We start from the raw sequence: 18,174 nt of genomic DNA, 5'->3' as shown, positions 1-18,174 counted from the left end.
TAATATTAAATGTACAATAGCGTCGCTTTAATGTCCATAAGAACATTATGTTGCAATGCAAACGTGAAATCCAAACCCAAAACAGTTTGACATTACGACAGATTCGAATGACATCAACAAAAAGAAAAACACACACAACACAGAAGATAACTGCAAAATAAATGTAACTGACATAACATATTGTTTCTATTGTATAATTACTGACTTGTTGTGGATCTCAGACCTTGGGATTGATGGGGGAGGTTCCCGATAAGTAAGTATTTACCCGGAAATATTTATCAGCAAAATGTTGTATTAAAAATTGTCGTTTTTTCGAATCACAATATATCATTAATATTTCGGTTTTTATTTAAAGATATTTTTTGGATGTTAAATCGAATTTAGGGTTTGTTCTTTATTTATAAGCATTACAATTTCAGTTTTTAATTTTAGGTAGACTTGTAGACTATTTAATGATGGTTAAAAAAAAAGGTAGTCCAAAAATTGGAACCAAATTAAATAAGATTTCAATGTATTCTCTATTAATCTGTGGTTATTCGCACTCAAGGGAGCATAGCTTGATCTCTATTATCTCGTACATGGAGTGTTAAAATTCTTTATTCAATTGCATTGAAATGTTTAATTTATCAAAAATTTCGAGATATCTTATACTTAGCAGCGAATCAAAAGCATTCTAATAACTAACATGATAGTGTTTAAAGACTAAAGCTAAAATTTAAAAAGTTGGATCCAAATTGTAAAACGAAAATCATTTTGAAGATTATCATGAATTTTAACTGCAGTTTCCATTTATAACCCGGTCTAAGTTTTTATTTTACTATATTTGTAACTTGGAATAATCAATAAAATACATTTATACAATACATATCACGTAAATTTTCTTAAATCCTAGGGCTAATATCGTTAGTTAGTTACGAGCTTCACTACATAGAGAGGGTGTGCTGCCGGGTTTCTGTCTCGATGATAAGAACGAGGACCAAATGACATACAATGATAACGACGCACATGATGAGAAATACGTAGAGAATTATAAACTGCTCGCTGTTCACAAACGTCAACTATTTGTTCTGCTCCGAGTCGGATGAGGCATTCGAGACGATCGGGGGGGTTGACCGGCCATCGTACTGCTGCTGATTCACCAGCCGCTGGCGCTCCAAGTACATGGAAACCTTTATGTTGCGCACCTGGTGGTTGTCGATGAGTTTCAGCAGGGCGATTACGCCGATGCCCACGGAAATAGCGAAAGAACCCCAGGCACCAAACTGAAATAGACCAAGAACACCAATTAGGACATGTCTGCAAAAGGGTCAGCTACATTGAAAAGCAGATCTATGTTCTAAGCTTGAAGTTTGGATTATTGATTATTCGATTATTGCTTGTTTAATAAAGCATTTAATTATACCTTTTTGGGATAAATATGTCACTTTATAGAAATGGATATCGTAATTCCCACAAGTAATAAACAATAACTAAGTGTGCTGTGGTTCCTGTACCCTGTACCAACACTACTTGTGTTTTCCTTTGTCAACTTACTTGAGTGGTGCCCATTTCGATGTAGAATCCCGAGGTGTTAATTTTCTCCGTGTCGCCGCGGATGATGTTCTGACCCGCGGAAATAGCGCAGGACGGAAATCTCTCGGTCATGCCATCGCACCAGACAATGAAACCCAGGGTAATGAATATGGCCGACAAGATGGACATGGCCAGCATCCAGATGCCCAAGACAACGTCAATGAAGAGAGCTATAAAGGAGGCCTCCTCCTTCATGCGGGCGTACCTTTAATGATGACAAGTAGTTAATCTGTGTACAAAAAAAATCGGTCTTATGTGCACACCTGTATATCTGGACCACCGAAATGATGAGCAGAAAAAACCCGGTAATCAGGGGGAAGTTGCAGAAGCCACTGGAGGCCCACTGGACATCGAACATCCCGTCCTCCTCCCGCCATTTGCCAGTTGTGAAGAGGAGGCAGTGTCCACTGTCGAGAATCAAGGTGTTCAATTATTAACTGGGGGCAAAGAGAAAACTGCGCACTTCCGTACCAGAATTGGTCGAGGTTGATAAACAATGGCACAATGATGCACAGCGACAGGATGAAAAGGATGACATGGCCAGCTATCTGGCTCAACTGTAGCACATTGGCCAGGGCCATCGCGAGTTTTAAACAAAAAATTAAATTTAACAATACAATTTGCTCGGAATGCACTTTTCACTGTTATCGATAAGCAGTGTTGAACAGCGCGCTGCAAGCGCTTGCATCGGAATGCGCGGCCATCGATATCTACGCAGGAGGCCCTGGCTCTCGAAAGTCCATCTCTAGTTCGCCCTGAACTCGTAAAAAAGTGTAAAATTTGTTTACATTAAAAAAAGGTAAAATAGAGTACTTGCAAGGTACTTATAGTGCACGTTGCCTCCCAGATAAGTCAGCCAGAACAAAGGGCCGTGTACATGTGTGGGGCGTGGCCCGCGGTCAGCGCGGTGGTGGGGGAACAGCCAGGGCGAACAAAGAGCAATTAATGCGATAGGCTGGGAAAGGGAAGGGGGGCTTTCTCCTCTAACTTTCCCCACTTCCCCGATTTTCCTATAGAGGCTGTTGTGAAACGAAGGTGAAGATCGATCGGGCGATCTATATGCATGGAAACCTAGTGCAGCACACACTCCTCCATTCTACATTACCCATTGTCCACCTGATCCTTTGCAGACGCAGAACCGGACCAGCGGACGCAGTTCAATGAGGTGCTTATGAGCTAACTAGCAGCAGGACGGCAGCCAAGGAACACGGGGACGAGGTCCGGATCAAGAGCAAGGTGCCAGGACTCACAGGCAAGAGGCTAGCGCAGACTGGAGGGCAGCTGGTGACCTAGTTTACCCTGCACAAGGTGAGCCAGGGCCAACATTTAGTTCTGAACTATACTAACACCCCCAACGATTTGCAGAAGATTAGAGGACTGTCGGCGTTTCTGTGGCACCTCCAACTGGGGCTGTTCTGTTGTGTTTGATTGAACTTAGAGCATCAACGTGCACTGCCATTAGCTGTTAACCTTAACATATTAATACCTACCTAACGTAATTAGTGTTCTTGACCTCGTGAGGAGCAGAATGTCCAACTCCCACTACAACAACTACCAGCAGCAGCCGCACTCCAGCAACGGGGATGCGGAGTACCAGCACCAGCAGATGGTGCACCAGCCGCAGCGGCTCTCCAATGGTCACGGGATGAAGAGCGTGGCGGTGCCGGACATGTGCCTCTTTTGCTTCGAGGTGCTTGACTGTGAGCTGAACAACGTAGACGGGCCGTCGGTGCCGATGTTCAGCAACGATGCCTACCCGCTTTTTGTCACCTGGAAGATTGGGCGGGACAAGCGGCTGCGCGGATGCATTGGCACCTTTAGTGCCATGGAACTGCACCATGGACTGCGCGAGTACGCCCTGACCAGCGCTTTCAAGGACTCGCGCTTCGCCCCCATCTCCAGGGATGAGATGCCGCGGCTTACTGTCTCGGTCTCGATCCTGCAGAACTTCGAGGAGGCTCAGGGCCACCTGGACTGGCAGCTGGGCGTCCATGGCATCCGCATCGAGTTCCTCACGGAGCGCGGCTGCAAGCGCACGGCCACCTATTTGCCGCAGGTGGCCACCGAACAAGGCTGGGACCAGCTGCAGACCATTGACTCGCTGCTGCGCAAGGGGGGCTATCGGGCCGCCATCACCCAGGAGCTAAGAAAGTCCATTAAGCTCACGCGCTACCGCTCGCAGGAGATCCAGATGCACTACAAGGAGTACCGCGAGCACCAGGAGCGGCGCGCCCAGTTCGGCAAGGTGCAGTGCTAACAATTGGACAGGCCGGCGGCGAGACGATGATCCTGGCTGAGGGCTGGCTTGCTGGCTGTCGTCCTCCTGTTGCTGCTAGCCTTTGAGTTTGGGCCAGCTTGGCGGCCGCTTGCTTGATCCGAGTTTTGAGCTCTTACACCTCCAACAACCATTAAAATCCCTCACAAATTCTCCAAAACGGGCGTGAGATGAACGCCTTTTATTAAATATAGCAATAAATGCTTGATATACTTAAGCGGCAAATCCGTAAACAATTTCGAACGAAAAAAAAACGAAAAATAACTAAACACTAGGTTGAATCCCCTTGTAACCGGATTACTTTGATCGATGCTTTAGCCGCGGCCTTGCTGGTTTCTCTTTTAAATCAAACACACACAAACTAAACAAAACAAGCATATATATAGGGATATATATTACCGAATCAATACATTACAAAAATGCAGATATGTAATTCAAGTAAAATGTTCAGCAATTATATTATTAGATTTAAGAACTAAACCAATTACCAATTACATTACTAATTCTAATTCTATGCGCATTAAATAAAGGTCGACCCCATCCGAGTCGCGCAAGACAATGCAAAAAATTATCTGTTCTACGCTTGGGGATCGCGCAAGCGAAGTGGAGTATATCATGTTTTGGCATTACACGTATTCAATGTATATTGTTTATTGTTCCATTATGTTGTGCGTTGTTACATGGGTTTGTACTTCTAAATCTAGTCGATAATATTGATACATATATGTTCGGGCTTTACGTACGGCGTAATCTCAACAGGTTGCTAGGGCAAATCTGCCTCTTGGATATATTGCTACAAAAAAGCTGCGCTACGCAGCAAGACTAATCAAATGGTTTAACAACTAAGCTAGTAACAGAGCAAGTTAATTTATGGCTAAAGCGGCGAGCAAGCGCTCAATTATTATAATTACTGGCGTATGGTATAAATGTATATATATTCAATATATAATCAGTGCGATACTGGTTGCAATAAAGTATGAGTCCATTGAGCTCGCTCTCGAACAAGCAGAGCAATTATCATAGATGTCTTTGTCTATATACCGCAACAAAATCGTATTCCATCGCATTGTAGTCTAAATAACTTTCAATTTATATGGCAGTACATTCAACTTAATGCAGCTCCAATTTCCGAGCAGTAAAGCAAACAATTTACGTATAGTTCCGACCGCGTGTGAGCCACCTCCCAGTCCATCCCAATCGAGATCCAGTCTCAATGCTTGCACTGAAACTGCTCTAAGCACTGGCACTAGGTGGCCGACAAGGCGTTCCACTCGAAGCGCGGGTTCTTCGAGTGCGTCACCGGGAGACACTCGGGCTCCACCAGCTTCCAGACGCCATCCACCTGCTCCACCGTGGCTAGGCTGCAGTAGGGGATCTTGTGGATCACTTGGCGCAGTTCGTTTGTGCTCCGCGGAACTCCACCGGTCAGCTGACGCGAGCATGTGTCCAGTGTGGTTGCATGGGCCACAACCAAAATGTTACCAGCTGGTGGAGGAGAATGAAATTCACATTAGAGATATGCAGCTTAAGGTCACATTGGACTAATTACTTGTCTGCTCCAGCAGCTGCAGGATAACGTCATGGTTGCGCTCGTAAAACTGTTCCGTGGACTCCTTGAGGCGAACGGTTAGGTCGGACGCCGGCTGCACTGGCTCGTAGTCCAGATCAACGTCGTACTTGGCCTCGATCAGCTCGTTCTTGTTCAGCCAGTCGGGAACTCCGCTGGGATACCAGGCCATCCATTCGAACAGGCCCGGCTCCAGCTTGATCTTGTGCTTGCCCGTGAGCTTTAGCCCCTCCAGAGCACTGGTGCAGGTCTGGATGCAGCGGTACGATGGCGAACAGTAGACATGGTCGATCTGCACCTGGGCCTCAAACAAAGCCTGGCCAATGAGGTTGGCCTGATAGACACCCACATTGGTCAGCGGCGAGTCATTTTGCCAGCCCTCGGGACTGTTCTTTCGACGAGGCAGCGTCTTCGGCATGTTCAGATCCTTCCTCATGTAGTTTCCGAACTCATCGAAGCAGTAGGGAATCCATGTGCCGAAAGTGAAGTCCACGCGCTCGCCATGCCGCATGATGTAGATCTTTCGGTTCTTGGCATGCGAAGCATCCAGCGAACCTGGCTGAAGCGAGTGGTCTGAGTGGACGCTGAGCGTGTCATCCGGACGCGGCGGTTGAGGTGCAGGCGGTTCCACCAAGATCTCGTCCACAGGCTGCTTGGACACGGAGGTGGAGCAGGAAGACATATTGGTCGTTATCTCGATCGTGGGCGTGTTCGGGTTGTGCTGATGGGCCAAGTTGTGGCTATTGAGCAGTTGCACGGAGGGCAGTTCCAGGCAAGGCTTCAGAGTTTGTCGAAGATACTTTTCTACGCTCTGTTCGGATTCCTCAAAGGATGAGCCTTCAATTATCTCGGGATGTGCTGTGTCTGTAGAGGAACAACAAGAAGTGACACATAAGTAATGTATTACTTTGCGAATGTATATTGTACCCCACAATTTCAATGAACACTAATTGGATATTAATTAATTTTAGATTAAGTTTTTATCAATAGGTATCAGGTAACTCTGCAAGAATTGGGTACCTTACTGACCCAGAAATGTTTACATTTTATCAATTATAGATAGTGCAACTCACGCTGACGTTCCTCGGGCTCCGTCGATATGCTGCGTCCGTCCACAATGTCCAGATCCTCGGCAGAAGTCAAGGAGGAGGCCACGCTCTTGGACAGCTGCACCACTCGATGCAGGGTCCAGGCATCCGATTCGGCAGTGCGTTCGGTGTAGTTGACGGGCAGGTGTCCCGTGCTCCCGGTCAACCAGGAGATGCCTTCGGCCCAACCGTCGCTGGAACTGTCCACCACCTCGGTGTTCAAGTAGATATAGTCACCGATGCGCAGCTCGAGTTCATCCGTCTCGTGCGGGTTGTGTGGATAGACGACCTTCTGGACCTACAAAATACAATACGGGGTTAGAACGCATCCTGGATGGGCAGCTAGCAGCTCTAACTTGTTTGGTGGCGAGCCGCGGATCGCGGGAGTATAGACGGAGTTCCCAATTGGAGGCGCAGCTGGCGTCTAGTGTCTCCACGAGTGCTTTCAGTGCATTGAACTGTGCCTGCGGGAACTGGTAGGCAAGCGTCAGGTGCAGGCTCTTTACGTGAGGCTCGAGTGAGATGGCTACGGGTATTCGGAATCTATTAGTGGCCGATCGCTAAGCGGGGCAAACGATTACTGAATGTAAACCAAAGCGGTGCTGCTTATAAGCGTTTGTATCTAGCAGGGTGAGTCGATTTTTTGATAACAATTTATAGTCATGAAAAGCAATGTTTGGGCAATCAAAGCTTCATACATTCATATCTTTGAAAGAATGTTTTTGTGGTGGGAAACTAATAACAATAAAAGATGCTATCTCAAAAGTGAGAGTTATACTAGAATTAAACTACTAAATGAATGGTATATGAAAAGCCACCTATCATTTTTAAGAAGACCCTCAATTTAGCAGTAAATATTTAAAGTACAAAAATTTAAATTCATTAAGAAAAACACAGACTTTGATAGCAAATTAAAAAGGAAAGGAAATTAACTTTAAACATTTAATGCTCTTTATAAGAACCAAACAAATCGACACACCTTGGTATCTACAGCTTTTACTGCAAATAACAATAAACTACAATTAGCAGCGTCATGTCGAATTTTACCAATAGGGTAAATAGATTAGTAAGCTAGTGCAAGTAAGGCATGCTTCGGGTGATAAGAAAGTGTGGGCTCGGGTGAGTCAGATAGGATTTTATGCAAACTAATTGCACTAGCTAATGGCTTACATCGACTGCTGCGCGGAATGCAGCGGGTGCCCGAGGAGACAGCTCCGCACCAGGGGAAGCAGGCCACAATGGCGTCCAACTGCTCATAGGTATCGCTAATGACTGTGCAGCATTACCCAGATTATCCAGATATCCAGAGATTAGTGTGCAGGGAGAGAGGAGAACAACATAACCGTGTAAGCCACTCCGAAAAATGGGAAACCATCAACCGAATCGAATCAAATCGAATCAAACAGAACGTGAAGGGAAACCAAAACAACCCAAAGAGAGTGCAGCAACCAACAGAAGGAAAGTTCGTACTTGAGTTGGACACCTCCTTGACGTACTGCAAGGCCAGTCTCTTCAGATAGTTGGCATCCTCCTCGGCCACAAAGAAGCCCATAAAGTTCTGGCTCATGTAGGGCTCCAGCTTTAGGGGGCGATCCAACAGAGCGCCCGTCATGTCCACCACCTGTTTGAGAGCCTTGGACAGCTGCAGCGAGCACTCATCGGGGGCCTGAAATAGGTGTAGTTTGAGGGAATATAGCAAAAAAGATCCTGCCTAAACTCACCTTAAAAAAGGAGACCAGGGTTATATGTGGAACATAATTGTGGGCTCCATTCCAGCCGCACATTTGGCGCGACTTGGCCCAGAACTCCTCCAACTGCTGCAGAAACGGACCCGTGGGACAGGCATAAATGATGTACTCCCTGGGGGCGCACTCGTCCAAGGTGGCATCGTTGACATGGGCCAGCAGCCAGTCCGAGGCAATCTGCACTCCTCGATTGCCCGTGGAAGCCAAAGCTTTCTCCCTGTGTAGATGCAAACAAAAAAAATCAATACTCTGATTCTCTGAAGCAGCAGCCTGTTTGTGGGTCACCGTCCAAGCGCCAAAGCCTCTATATCTGGGTGGGATCTCACGAAAGCGGTGACCCCCAATTGACTGTATAGAAAACTCACGCCCTATGCCTGGGAAAGCCCATTTGGAGCAATGTTTGGAGCGGCGTCAGATGCTGCTTGGAGATGCAGATCCTCGTGGGCGTCTGACTCTTGCGCGGCGGAAGCGTGGCCATGTCGATTATAGCCTCCTTGTCGACCTTGGAAGACCAACGTTTGGCAGCTTTTGGTTTTTGGTGGTTCTTCAATAATTTTCAGTGATAATTTCAACAAAAATAGGATACAATTCGTTAATTGGCCACACAACACAGTGTTGGCTAACGGTAGCCTGAAGATACGACAAGAACTATCGATAGTTACATCGACTGCACCATCGATAGTCCGCACTGACCAGTAGAGATGAGAGCGATTCTCCTAGCGAGACAACAACAAAATTCACTGCGTAATTAATTTAATATTTTAGTAAAATCGAGGCGCACCACAAAGAAACAACTCGTCGAGTGTTCAATAGTGTTTAAAGTAAGTGTCAGTGGCAAAGGAATAAAGTGAAAAACAAAAGCGCAGCCATAAAAAGAGTGTTACGCAGCTGGCAAAAAGTGCATGGAAAATGCCATTGGAGCCCCACATCAAACATACACATGCACGAAAAAAACGTACACACAAAGGCCCACGCACACCGACGCAAATAGTGCTGTGACGGTGGTGGTAAAGCACAAAAACAAGTTGTTCGTGGACTCCAAAGGGGGCAGAGTAAAAGGAGAAGGTTATCTGTCCACCGAGAAACCAATTTCGCACTATTTTCGATTGCCCCATGGTTACTCCCCCTGCGGTTTTTGCAAATCAAGGAAATGGGCGTTTTCTCTGCTCGGTTTCCTAGCACTCCATGCTGGATGACCTCGTCTTTGTCTGTGCTCTGCGGACTTTCTCCGCTGCAGCAACTAATAAGCAGTGATCACGCTTTATCGCCTCAATGCGGGTGCTTTTTTTCTCCCCCCTCTATTGTTATCACAGTCCAGCGATCACTCATTGAGAATGACTCATGCGTTTGTGTTTATCACTCAGCTCAACGGATCATGGCACCATCTGCGTCATATTGTCTGGTTTTACAAACATTTTACAGCTGTCGCCAGGTTTTGATATTCATAAATTGGATACTAAATACCCCCAAGCAAAAGTTTCTTAAAATAAATTGTAATTGAACGGATTTTTACAAAAAAATATCTTGCAATCTGTTTAAAACGTCTCGCAATCCTAGTATTAACAACGTGAATTTTCAAACCATCTTTACCAAGCACTAAGCCGAGATATCGGCAGATGGACTCTGTCCAGATTGATCAATATATTTGAAAGCATAAGATTACACTTTTAATCCACGACTAATTTTTTTACCTGTTTAATCGAATTAAAGAAAATCGTAAAGGTATTTTTAACATCCAATCAATACCTTTCTTTGTCTGCAGCGCCAAAGCCAAAAGAGAGACCCCCAAGTAAGCCAACCCCACAAAATACATCGAAATGTCAGGCCGTAAGAAATCCCTGCTGAAAGTCATCATACTTGGCGACAGTAGTGTGGGCAAGACTTCGCTCATGAATCAGTATGTAAACAAACGCTTCTCCAACCAATACAAAGCAACAATCGGAGCGGACTTCTGCACGAAAGAAGTGGTGGTCAACGACCGTGTGGTCACAATGCAGGTAAGTTTTTAAGAATTGGCAAAACCAAATTAATCAGTGACTAAAACCCTACAACTCTGTTGACAGATCTGGGACACTGCTGGTCAGGAACGGTTCCAGTCGCTTGGAGTGGCGTTCTACCGCGGCGCCGACTGCTGCGTGCTGGTCTACGATGTGACGGCTCCCAACTCATTCAAGAATCTCGACTCGTGGCGCGACGAGTTCCTCATACAGGCCAGTCCACGCGATCCCGAGCACTTCCCCTTTGTGGTGCTGGGCAACAAGGTGGACCTGGACAACCGCCAGGTGTCCACGCGTCGGGCGCAACAGTGGTGCCAATCGAAGAACGACATACCCTATTACGAGACGTCCGCCAAGGAGGGCATCAACGTGGAGATGGCGTTTCAAGTCATAGCCAAGAATGCGTTGGAGTTGGAGGCGGAGGTGAGTAGCCCCTTTCAACATGGTTATCCTACATTAAGACTAATATCTCAACCCCGCACAGGCTGAGGTTATCAACGATTTCCCCGATCAGATCACCTTGGGTTCGCAAAACAATCGTCCTGGAAACCCTGACAACTGTCAGTGCTAATCTAACAACGCAGCCTGAAGAATCACACAATTTATATTATTAAATAATATTTCCAACATAATAATGAACATGAGAAGCAAATAACACAAAGGACGACGGAGGAAAGTGTTCTATGATTAAGTAAAACAATTTCAGCAAAACAGCATAGTAATTAATTAATTGATAGGATGCAAAGTTCAGATTCAGTTCAACATCAGCAGACTCTAAACTCGCCTCTGGCAAGGGCTTTACCAATACACCCAACTTTCTAAGCCCTAAGTAAACCGTTCAATGAATATGTATGCTCTGTGTACTCGTATTTAATAACTCATGTTTCTGACCGCCCGCCTATCTCCCTAGTACTATTTTTGCCATTGTATTAGTCAAATTTTGCACGCAACGCTGCTGGCTTTTGCAACAGAACAGCAACATTAAGAATACAACAACAGAGTATCTTCAAAACAAACAAAAAAATCTTGTGATTGTAAATTTAATAAAAAAAATAACTTTTATAATGTAATTAAGGACATAATTTCCTGCACTACCAAATTGGCAACTCAATCGTAATTGGCTCAGCTCCACACAACTCTCTTTTGCAAAACATTCGAGCGTGAATTTTGTTTAGTTATAACGTTACTCGATATATCCTATAACTATTAATAGTATTCCATGTAAAATTTCTCCTTGTTTTGGTAATACATATATGTAAATTGCGTATATTTGGTATGTACTTTATTCCACTGAATTATTTTTTAAATTTTCATGCTTTGTGGTTTAGTTTAAAAAATAAACAATGAAAAATTTACAGTAATTAATTAAGCTAACAATGGTTTTTTTGTCGCGGGTTTCAATCATTTTGTACCACTGTGGGACAGTTGCAAACTAGAGACATATAGTTGTCGATAACACTGCACTGTTAGTTAACATTCTTCTGGAAAAACATCTGCGACTGTTGTCTTTTAACTAGTGTAGATTATTTATTTTATCCTCTTGAATGTCGCATACTTCACCTGATTTCCCGCCTCCTCCACCTCCACCACCTATGGTGGTCCGGTCTGGAGCACCTGCTGCAGCAACTGAAGATCCTGTTGTAGGCAATATAACCACCGACGAGTGTAGCTGGGCCTGGGAGTACCCCGAAGTGCAAAAGGGCTGTTTCTTAGGTCGTGTTTTCGAGAATGCTCCCCCAAAACACTGCCAATATTACTCCGTTAAGAGCATTGTCCAGGTTTGTTAAGAAATTTAGCTGTTTAATAGTTTTCAAATTAAAATGATTCCATTATCTAAGGTTGGCCCCACCTGCGGACTGACGGCCTTGAGCATGTTGCTTGGTGGTCATCCGCCGTCGGCGGATCTTCTAAAGGATGCCATTGCCCATGAGTACACCTTAAATGGAGAATTATTTAGTGCTCAGTATTTGTTCGAACTCACCAAAAAACACATGCCAGGACCTGCCGCATGCCAGCTTCATGTGGGTCCTCTGAACTGCAAAAAAGTTAAGGAGCTATTGAAGGCCGGAGGCTGCCTTCTAGTACCGTATCCTTTTTACAAAATATTTACTTAATATGATATTTGTGTTTTTGTGATCAAGATATTGACTCTATACCAGACCTGACTTTGAAATTATAGCTTAAATTCGGTTATTTCACACTTTTAAAACCGCAGGCGCTTAACAGCACTTTTTGACGGTTAACAGCACACTGCTGACTGCCAGTGTTGTAAACTCGCGCACGTTTTCTGCTAAAAATTATAAACAGGCGTTTTGATTTTTGCAGAATATTTATATATTGCTATTCAATTTGTAAACAAGTGAAAATTTCATAAGCAAATGGGCGACGAAACAGAGCAGGTAATACAAAGCTAAGAAACATTAGATATTATGCCTAATTCCTTACCTTACAGCTTAGCCAGGTGATTCTGCCGGTGAAAGAGCCCTTGGATCTCATCCGGTTGAGTTTGGATGAGAAGGTGTATGTCAAGATGCGCAACGAACGGGAACTCCGAGGACGTCTCCATGTAAGTTGGATTCTCTTTCTTTAAACAGACAGCTAACCTGCAGGATAAATATTTCCCCAGGCCTTCGATCAGCATCTGAATATGGTGCTGGGCGACGCGGAGGAGACGGTGACCACCGTGGAAATCGACGAGGAGACCTACGAGGAGGTGTACAAGACCGCCAAACGTACTATTCCCATGCTGTTTGTAAGAGGCGATGGAGTCATCCTGGTTTCGCCTCCCATGAGAGTGGGCTAGCAAGTCCCCTTGCTCAGTTTTAAGTGCAATCGCCTGCATTTATACAAACTGTATCTGTATAGGTTAATAAAAATCTTTAAAACATAACCATTGTTATTTTTATCATAAGCTTATGTATATTCAAAAGTTTTTAACAAACACTCAATCTTTATACCTTTGGGATATCCGTACATCAGAGGTAAATTATAACACAAAGTTATGATGCAGATGTCAACCATGTGCCCTGTCTGAAATCCGGACACCGAGCTCATTGGGCTTTGATTGTGGGCTACCTGGTGGACATGCAGGAGCAGGTGAGGAGTCAATGATATAAGCTTATATCCAACATTAATGTATAACTTTTCCGCAGTACTATGTCTTGGCCCGCCACGGTAAGACCCGGAATCTGGCCGTCTGGTCACTGGACATGCTCAGCCAGAGCAATGCCAATCTGCTGGAGTTTGCCCAGCCCAAGGGCTATCCGGATAATGACTTTCTGCTGCCACCGGGTGGAATTAGTGGTCCTCTGGGCCTTAACGAGCGCTCTATTCTAGTCAACGGCCTGCCACAGCCGATGCAATATGTGCGCTGATCCTACATACATGTGTTCAATAAAGAGTCTTGATCATTTCGTATTTAACTTTAATATATTTAATAGTACAATTTTAAATTACACGCCTTACAATATTTCACTTTGCAACGCAATCAACGCACCAGTTCAAACACCCTTCCATCTTTCAGTTCAAAATGGGGAAAACACGCAGAGTTTTGGTATTTAATCGGTTCGCAACTACTACGGGGTAACGAATGCGATTTTTGGGGGAATAAAATATAATATACATTAATGATATATATCGAACTGTCTCCTGCTAGTGCCTGCTGTATATATATTTATGTATACATGTATAAATTTACGCTTGTCCGCCTTTGAAATTTCAAAAATCACAACAATTAGAGTAGTAGACATGGTTTGTATATGGTTGATTAGATAGGTATACTATGTATAGTATGTATTGTATATAATTTCACACACAGATATTTTTCTGATTTAGGTAGTACATAGACGACGGGCTTGGTTAAATATGTAAAGTTTTTAGTATGCTGCCCAACATTTAGATACTTTTGATAGGTTGTTGGCCAGACGGGAGCAACGATTTTGAGATCATGGGGCCTAATGCTCCCGATTTCTTGGGTACTGTCGGTCTAGATTCTAGAGAATATGTATGCTAGGACATGCCAACAGGCAGGAGCAAAGTGTCCATTGAAACTCTTGAAACGGTAACTACAAAGTTTGCTTTTAGTTCTAGGCCTTCTTATACAGGATATTTTGATACGCTTCGTTCATCCTTGACGAGTTTATAATTACTTTAAGTTTATCGATAAGCTGGTTGTGTCTGTTTGTCTGTCTGTGTCTGATTGCGGGTCGAAAGTATCTTATAAGTTCACAAGTTGCATGCGGAAATAAACTTAAATAATCGTTACAGGCTAACGGTTTATTAACTAAAAATTTACAAACACTAATTATAAATAAATTATCATTCTTTTCAGTTTTATAATATTTATTGCCGCGCAAGTGACTGGCTCCCTTGCTCCAAGCACATTTCAGTTTGTGTCTGTTTATCTGTGTGTTTTTTTTGTTGGGGTCGTCGGGGTGTCCCGTGTGAGCTTGTGGGTTAAAATGACTAGGATAATTCAGCACAGGACATGGGAGTGCAGCCAATAAGCGCAATGGGGAAGTTCTTGACGTGCGTTTGCCATTGCGACGATACTTGGAAGAACTTGACTCCCGTCCACTCGGTGCCATCGATGTACACTGCAAAACAGAAGAGGGGACTTAGAGGAATCTAACTTTAGCTGCGAGTGGTTATCACTCACCTCTCAGTGGCACTGGATGCGATTGCTTGGGTGAGCAAATCAAACGGGCCACGCCCTCCACACATTGCTCCTTCTCGAGATCACGCTCCTTATCCTTTTTCTTGCCTAAGCGCATAACTGAAAGGGATAAGCAGTGAGCTGGGTCAACTAAATCATCAGCAAAGATCAACTTACTCTGCTTTTGCTTCTTTTCCTTGGTGGCGAAACTAACAGTCAGTCCATTGAACATATCACCCAATTGCTGTGCATGCTGTGGCAATCGCCACACCTGCAGGTTCCTAAACGTACTCTTAATGCTATTCTTGCCGCCGGCGTCACTGCCCTTGGACATGCCGCTTTTTGACTCCTTGGCATGCACCTCGCCCGGCCGCACAAGTGGCCAGTAGTCCACCTGGAGCTCGACCGCCTCCGCCGCCGCCAGAGCTCCACTGAAGGTTTGCTGCTGCAGCGACGACGGCGTACTCAGCGATTCGCTGGTGTTGCGCTCCCGATGCGAGGTTGCGGATGACGGTGGCGTCTGTAGGGGCGGCGAGATGCGTCCCAAGCTTTGCTGCTGGGGCGGCGATCCGGACACCACGCCATGCACATTCGGCGAACTCTGGCTGCCGATGGGGATGGCTGAACTGGAGGCAGATCCGGAGCCCAGTCCAGTGGCGGCCGCGTTGGAGCCAGCTGTAATCTCCTCAAGATCCAGTGAAGCTTGGGCGTCCAGATATCCAATGCGAACGTCCTGTAGCAAACAGGATCGTTTAATAATTTAAAGTCGATTAATTTATTTCGCTACTTACACTAACAAACGGCACAAATATCTGGCAGGAATCCTCATCCTTGTAGTTGACCATGGCCTCGGCGATGGGTATCTGTGTGCAGGGTCCCGCCGCAAGCAGATATCGCTGGATGCGCTGCACCAACTCCGCGATGTCCGACTTGGCAACGCCGGCCGCATCCGCCAGGTTGGTCGTCAGGGCCGTGGCATTCACCGTGGTCACCGCACTGACCGCTGCCGCTGTGGCCGCCGCCCTCTCACACAGCTGCGCCCAGTTGTCGGAGCCGAACATGACCGCATAGGCCTGATCCATCTGGCTGAGGTGACGCGCCACACTGCCGCAGCTGCCGCCGACGGGCACCAGGTAGAAGCGCAGGTGATTCAGCCAATCTGGGGGCCGCACTCCCATCAGTTCCACGTAGTGCCGCAGGGTGGCTCCCTGCAGCCAATCTCCTCCAATCAGCAGCACCTTGACGGTGTGCGGTGGCTTGGCGTTCGAGTTGCAACTAGGAAAGGCAACGCAGTTCATTAGGTATTTCAATCTGATGACGGAACGCAAACACTTACTACTTCTGGATCTTGGCCATGAGCGCCTGCAGCACCGCCTTGACCTCGGCGGTGTTCTGCGGCACGAAGGCCGGCTTGAAGGAGTTCGCAAAGAGCGTGACCAGCTTGGCCAGCAAGGCGCTGCCACCCAGCGCCTCCGGCGGACTGATGATGGTCACCACCTCCGGTATGGCGCTGTCCTCGCCGGCGAACACGCGACTCAACTGGTCAAGCAGCAGCTTGCGTGGCTCCACGTTGGTGGGCGAGAGGCAAGTTTCCAGCATGGATCTCGGCTCGGAACTCAGGCTCAAGGTATGCTTCCTTTTGCCGCCTCCTGAAGCGCTAATGGCATTGGCACTGTTCCCTGCACTTCCTGTGATTCCCGGAGTGTTGCTGGAGGTCCGGAACAATCTCGATCGCTTTTCCGTCTGAGCGGGCGTTGGAACGCTGCCACTTCCCAAACTGGCGGCCACCGAGCTCACTGGGGTCAACTGCTGCTGCTGCTGTTGCTGCATCTGCTGCAGGCGCATGTAGTCCTTGTCTCTGGGCGGACTGTTCTGCGGATCTGAATTCTGGCCATCCGTATAGCCAGCATTGCCTTCGTTGCCGGAGCTATCGTTACCCCCACGATCTGTGAGGAGCATAAAAGAGATAAGAGGATGGTTAAAAGGGTAAAGTCAGGATATGAATGGTTATTTAGCACGGGTCAGCATAATGGCGTTGGTTTGTCGGAAAAATTACAAAAGAATGCTTCAGCTTTATTAAGCCGTTTAATAGTTAATACTTATGGACGTTATTTATCGATTTAAATTCGCAATTGTTATTAAAAACTCTATAGCTTTATAAATTTTCTTAGCATTTTTTAAAAATGTCTCGAGATTGTTTTTCATAATTTTTCCAAAGACCAAACCATTATGATGTGACCTCAGGTGAGAGAAGTGGTCTGATGAGGGAGGGTGTGAAACTGGGGGGGGCACAAGACATGCGGAGACCAAACAAGACAAGATAAACAGAATCGTGAGACCGAATGGCGGCCACAAATAGTCGGTCCCGAAATAGAACGCCCCTGCGAAGAGTTTCCCAGTCCAAGGAGCACCGTGTAAATAAATAATAAAAACGCGGACCGAAAATATAATTAAAGCTTTCTTTATTTTATGACCATGAATGGGGTGGGATAAAGGTGGGGGAAGTGGCCACATATTTCTGAGGCAGAAATTTCCGGCTTGACGTGCTTGAATTTTCAAAGCCATGCGCCGATTAATCAAAAAAAACGCACGACACGTAAATAAAGTGAAAGTGAAGGAAAAACAAAAAGAAAAAGAAAAGGGGGAGCAAGTCGGGAGAACAAACAAATCCAAGAATTCATCAAGTGAATGGGGCGGGACAGGCGGCATAGGGCTGTTATTAAGGGTGTTGTTCTCGGGGGTCTGGTCTGACGACCATGTCGGGACTAATTGGAAAACCGCTTCAAGTGCGTCGAAGGTTCAATTGTCATGCCACAGACTCGCACACAACTTCACACATGCTAGGGACATTGGCTTCTTTTGGGGCAAAGAGCTAGTAAGTTTATTTTAAGACCCCACAAACATGCACCTCAGCTAGGTATACTATACACAAACGATCAATGAAATTGACGCACAAATCAAAGATTTCCCGTAATCCCATCCCACATTTTGAAGCATGCAAAGGTGCAGAGCGGTGTGGTGCAACAACTTAAGTAGAAACAAAGCATACGTTTACATTTACAGTGTACTTGTGGCATTATGTGGCTGTGTAACTGTATGTGTGCGTGGGCTGTGCGTGAGTGTGGGGCAAGGCAAGGGATTTGGGGAATAGCCTCTTTGAAATATTAAAAAGCTTCCTTTAATCCTGAGAACTACGTTCTTCTGATTCACAAAACTAAGTTTTTTGTTTACATAATTTTCAAAGATCCAAAGTCCGAAAGAGGCTTCTATTAGAGT

At 45.6% G+C, this 18,174-nt stretch overlaps 7 protein-coding genes across 15 annotated transcripts in view; 4 read left to right on the top strand and 3 right to left on the bottom strand.

Annotated features, from left to right (window-relative positions):
• Positions 1–802: 802 nt before the first annotated feature.
• Positions 803–2,240, bottom strand: LOC108136736 (transmembrane protein 179). Its single transcript, XM_017258076.2, has 4 exons — positions 2,044–2,240; positions 1,836–1,979; positions 1,534–1,777; positions 803–1,262 (listed from the first exon to the last, which is right to left on the bottom strand). Exons 1-4 carry the CDS (start codon positions 2,151–2,153, stop codon positions 1,059–1,061), a joined length of 702 nt encoding a protein of 233 aa, XP_017113565.1. The 5' UTR covers positions 2,154–2,240; the 3' UTR covers positions 803–1,058.
• Positions 2,241–2,260: 20 nt separating this feature from the next.
• LOC108136735 (uncharacterized protein CG5902) lies at positions 2,261–4,072 on the top strand. Of its 2 annotated transcripts, none has more exons than XM_017258074.2 (3): positions 2,261–2,371; positions 2,703–2,880; positions 2,938–4,072. In XM_017258074.2, exon 3 carries the CDS (start codon positions 3,101–3,103, stop codon positions 3,827–3,829), a length of 729 nt encoding a protein of 242 aa, XP_017113563.1. In that variant the 5' UTR covers positions 2,261–2,371; positions 2,703–2,880; positions 2,938–3,100; the 3' UTR covers positions 3,830–4,072. The 2 variants fall into 2 exon arrangements, with proteins under 2 accessions (XP_017113563.1, XP_017113564.1); XM_017258075.2 differs by lacking the exon at positions 2,261–2,371 and adding an exon at positions 2,593–2,607.
• Positions 4,073–4,482: 410 nt separating this feature from the next.
• Positions 4,483–8,878, bottom strand: LOC108136733 (protein UBASH3A homolog). 2 transcript variants are annotated; one of them, XM_017258070.2, is made up of 8 exons: positions 8,613–8,878; positions 8,224–8,464; positions 7,973–8,168; positions 7,673–7,774; positions 6,859–7,028; positions 6,488–6,800; positions 5,397–6,278; positions 4,483–5,332 (listed from the first exon to the last, which is right to left on the bottom strand). In XM_017258070.2, exons 1-8 carry the CDS (start codon positions 8,723–8,725, stop codon positions 5,094–5,096), a joined length of 2,256 nt encoding a protein of 751 aa, XP_017113559.1. In that variant the 5' UTR covers positions 8,726–8,878; the 3' UTR covers positions 4,483–5,093. The 2 variants fall into 2 exon arrangements, with proteins under 2 accessions (XP_017113559.1, XP_017113560.1); XM_017258071.2 differs by lacking the exon at positions 7,673–7,774.
• Positions 8,879–8,936: 58 nt separating this feature from the next.
• Positions 8,937–11,511, top strand: LOC108136737 (ras-related protein Rab-7a). The gene is made up of 4 exons (XM_041709467.1): positions 8,937–9,068; positions 10,010–10,244; positions 10,311–10,667; positions 10,729–11,511. The coding sequence occupies exons 2-4, from the start codon at positions 10,065–10,067 to the stop codon at positions 10,813–10,815; spliced, it is 624 nt and encodes a 207-aa protein (XP_041565401.1). The 5' UTR covers positions 8,937–9,068; positions 10,010–10,064; the 3' UTR covers positions 10,816–11,511.
• A 182-nt stretch (positions 11,512–11,693) lies between these two features.
• LOC108136734 (UPF0692 protein CG33108) lies at positions 11,694–13,661 on the top strand. 2 transcript variants are annotated; one of them, XM_017258072.2, is made up of 4 exons: positions 11,694–12,022; positions 12,083–12,330; positions 13,244–13,340; positions 13,397–13,661. In XM_017258072.2, exons 1-4 carry the CDS (start codon positions 11,789–11,791, stop codon positions 13,616–13,618), a joined length of 801 nt encoding a protein of 266 aa, XP_017113561.1. In that variant the 5' UTR covers positions 11,694–11,788; the 3' UTR covers positions 13,619–13,661. The 2 variants fall into 2 exon arrangements, with proteins under 2 accessions (XP_017113561.1, XP_017113562.1); XM_017258073.2 differs by lacking the exons at positions 13,244–13,340; positions 13,397–13,661 and adding an exon at positions 12,460–12,548.
• LOC108136739 (U6 snRNA-associated Sm-like protein LSm3) lies at positions 12,510–13,134 on the top strand. Its single transcript, XM_017258081.2, has 3 exons — positions 12,510–12,643; positions 12,697–12,810; positions 12,871–13,134. The coding sequence occupies exons 1-3, from the start codon at positions 12,623–12,625 to the stop codon at positions 13,045–13,047; spliced, it is 312 nt and encodes a 103-aa protein (XP_017113570.1). The 5' UTR covers positions 12,510–12,622; the 3' UTR covers positions 13,048–13,134.
• LOC108136732 (phosphofurin acidic cluster sorting protein 2) overlaps positions 13,655–18,174 on the bottom strand; it is a 35,755-nt gene continuing 31,235 nt past the window's right edge. For all 6 annotated transcript variants that reach the window (XM_017258065.2, XM_017258064.2, XM_017258067.2 and 3 more), the window contains 5 exons: positions 16,235–16,844; positions 15,690–16,173; positions 15,076–15,631; positions 14,902–15,018; positions 13,655–14,839 (listed from right to left, as the gene is read on the bottom strand). In XM_017258065.2, coding sequence (XP_017113554.1) covers positions 14,709–14,839; positions 14,902–15,018; positions 15,076–15,631; positions 15,690–16,173; positions 16,235–16,844 — 1,898 coding nt within the window. In that variant the 3' untranslated portion in view covers positions 13,655–14,708. The remainder of the gene's footprint in view (positions 14,840–14,901; positions 15,019–15,075; positions 15,632–15,689; positions 16,174–16,234; positions 16,845–18,174) is intronic.

This window comes from Drosophila elegans, unplaced genomic scaffold (assembly GCF_018152505.1).
Source record: "Drosophila elegans isolate 14027-0461.03 unplaced genomic scaffold, ASM1815250v1 contig_476, whole genome shotgun sequence".
NCBI classification, from domain to species: Eukaryota; Metazoa; Arthropoda; class Insecta; order Diptera; family Drosophilidae; genus Drosophila; species Drosophila elegans.
Note: the sequence above shows the minus strand (reverse complement) of the source record. Positions and strands in the feature narration are given on the sequence as shown.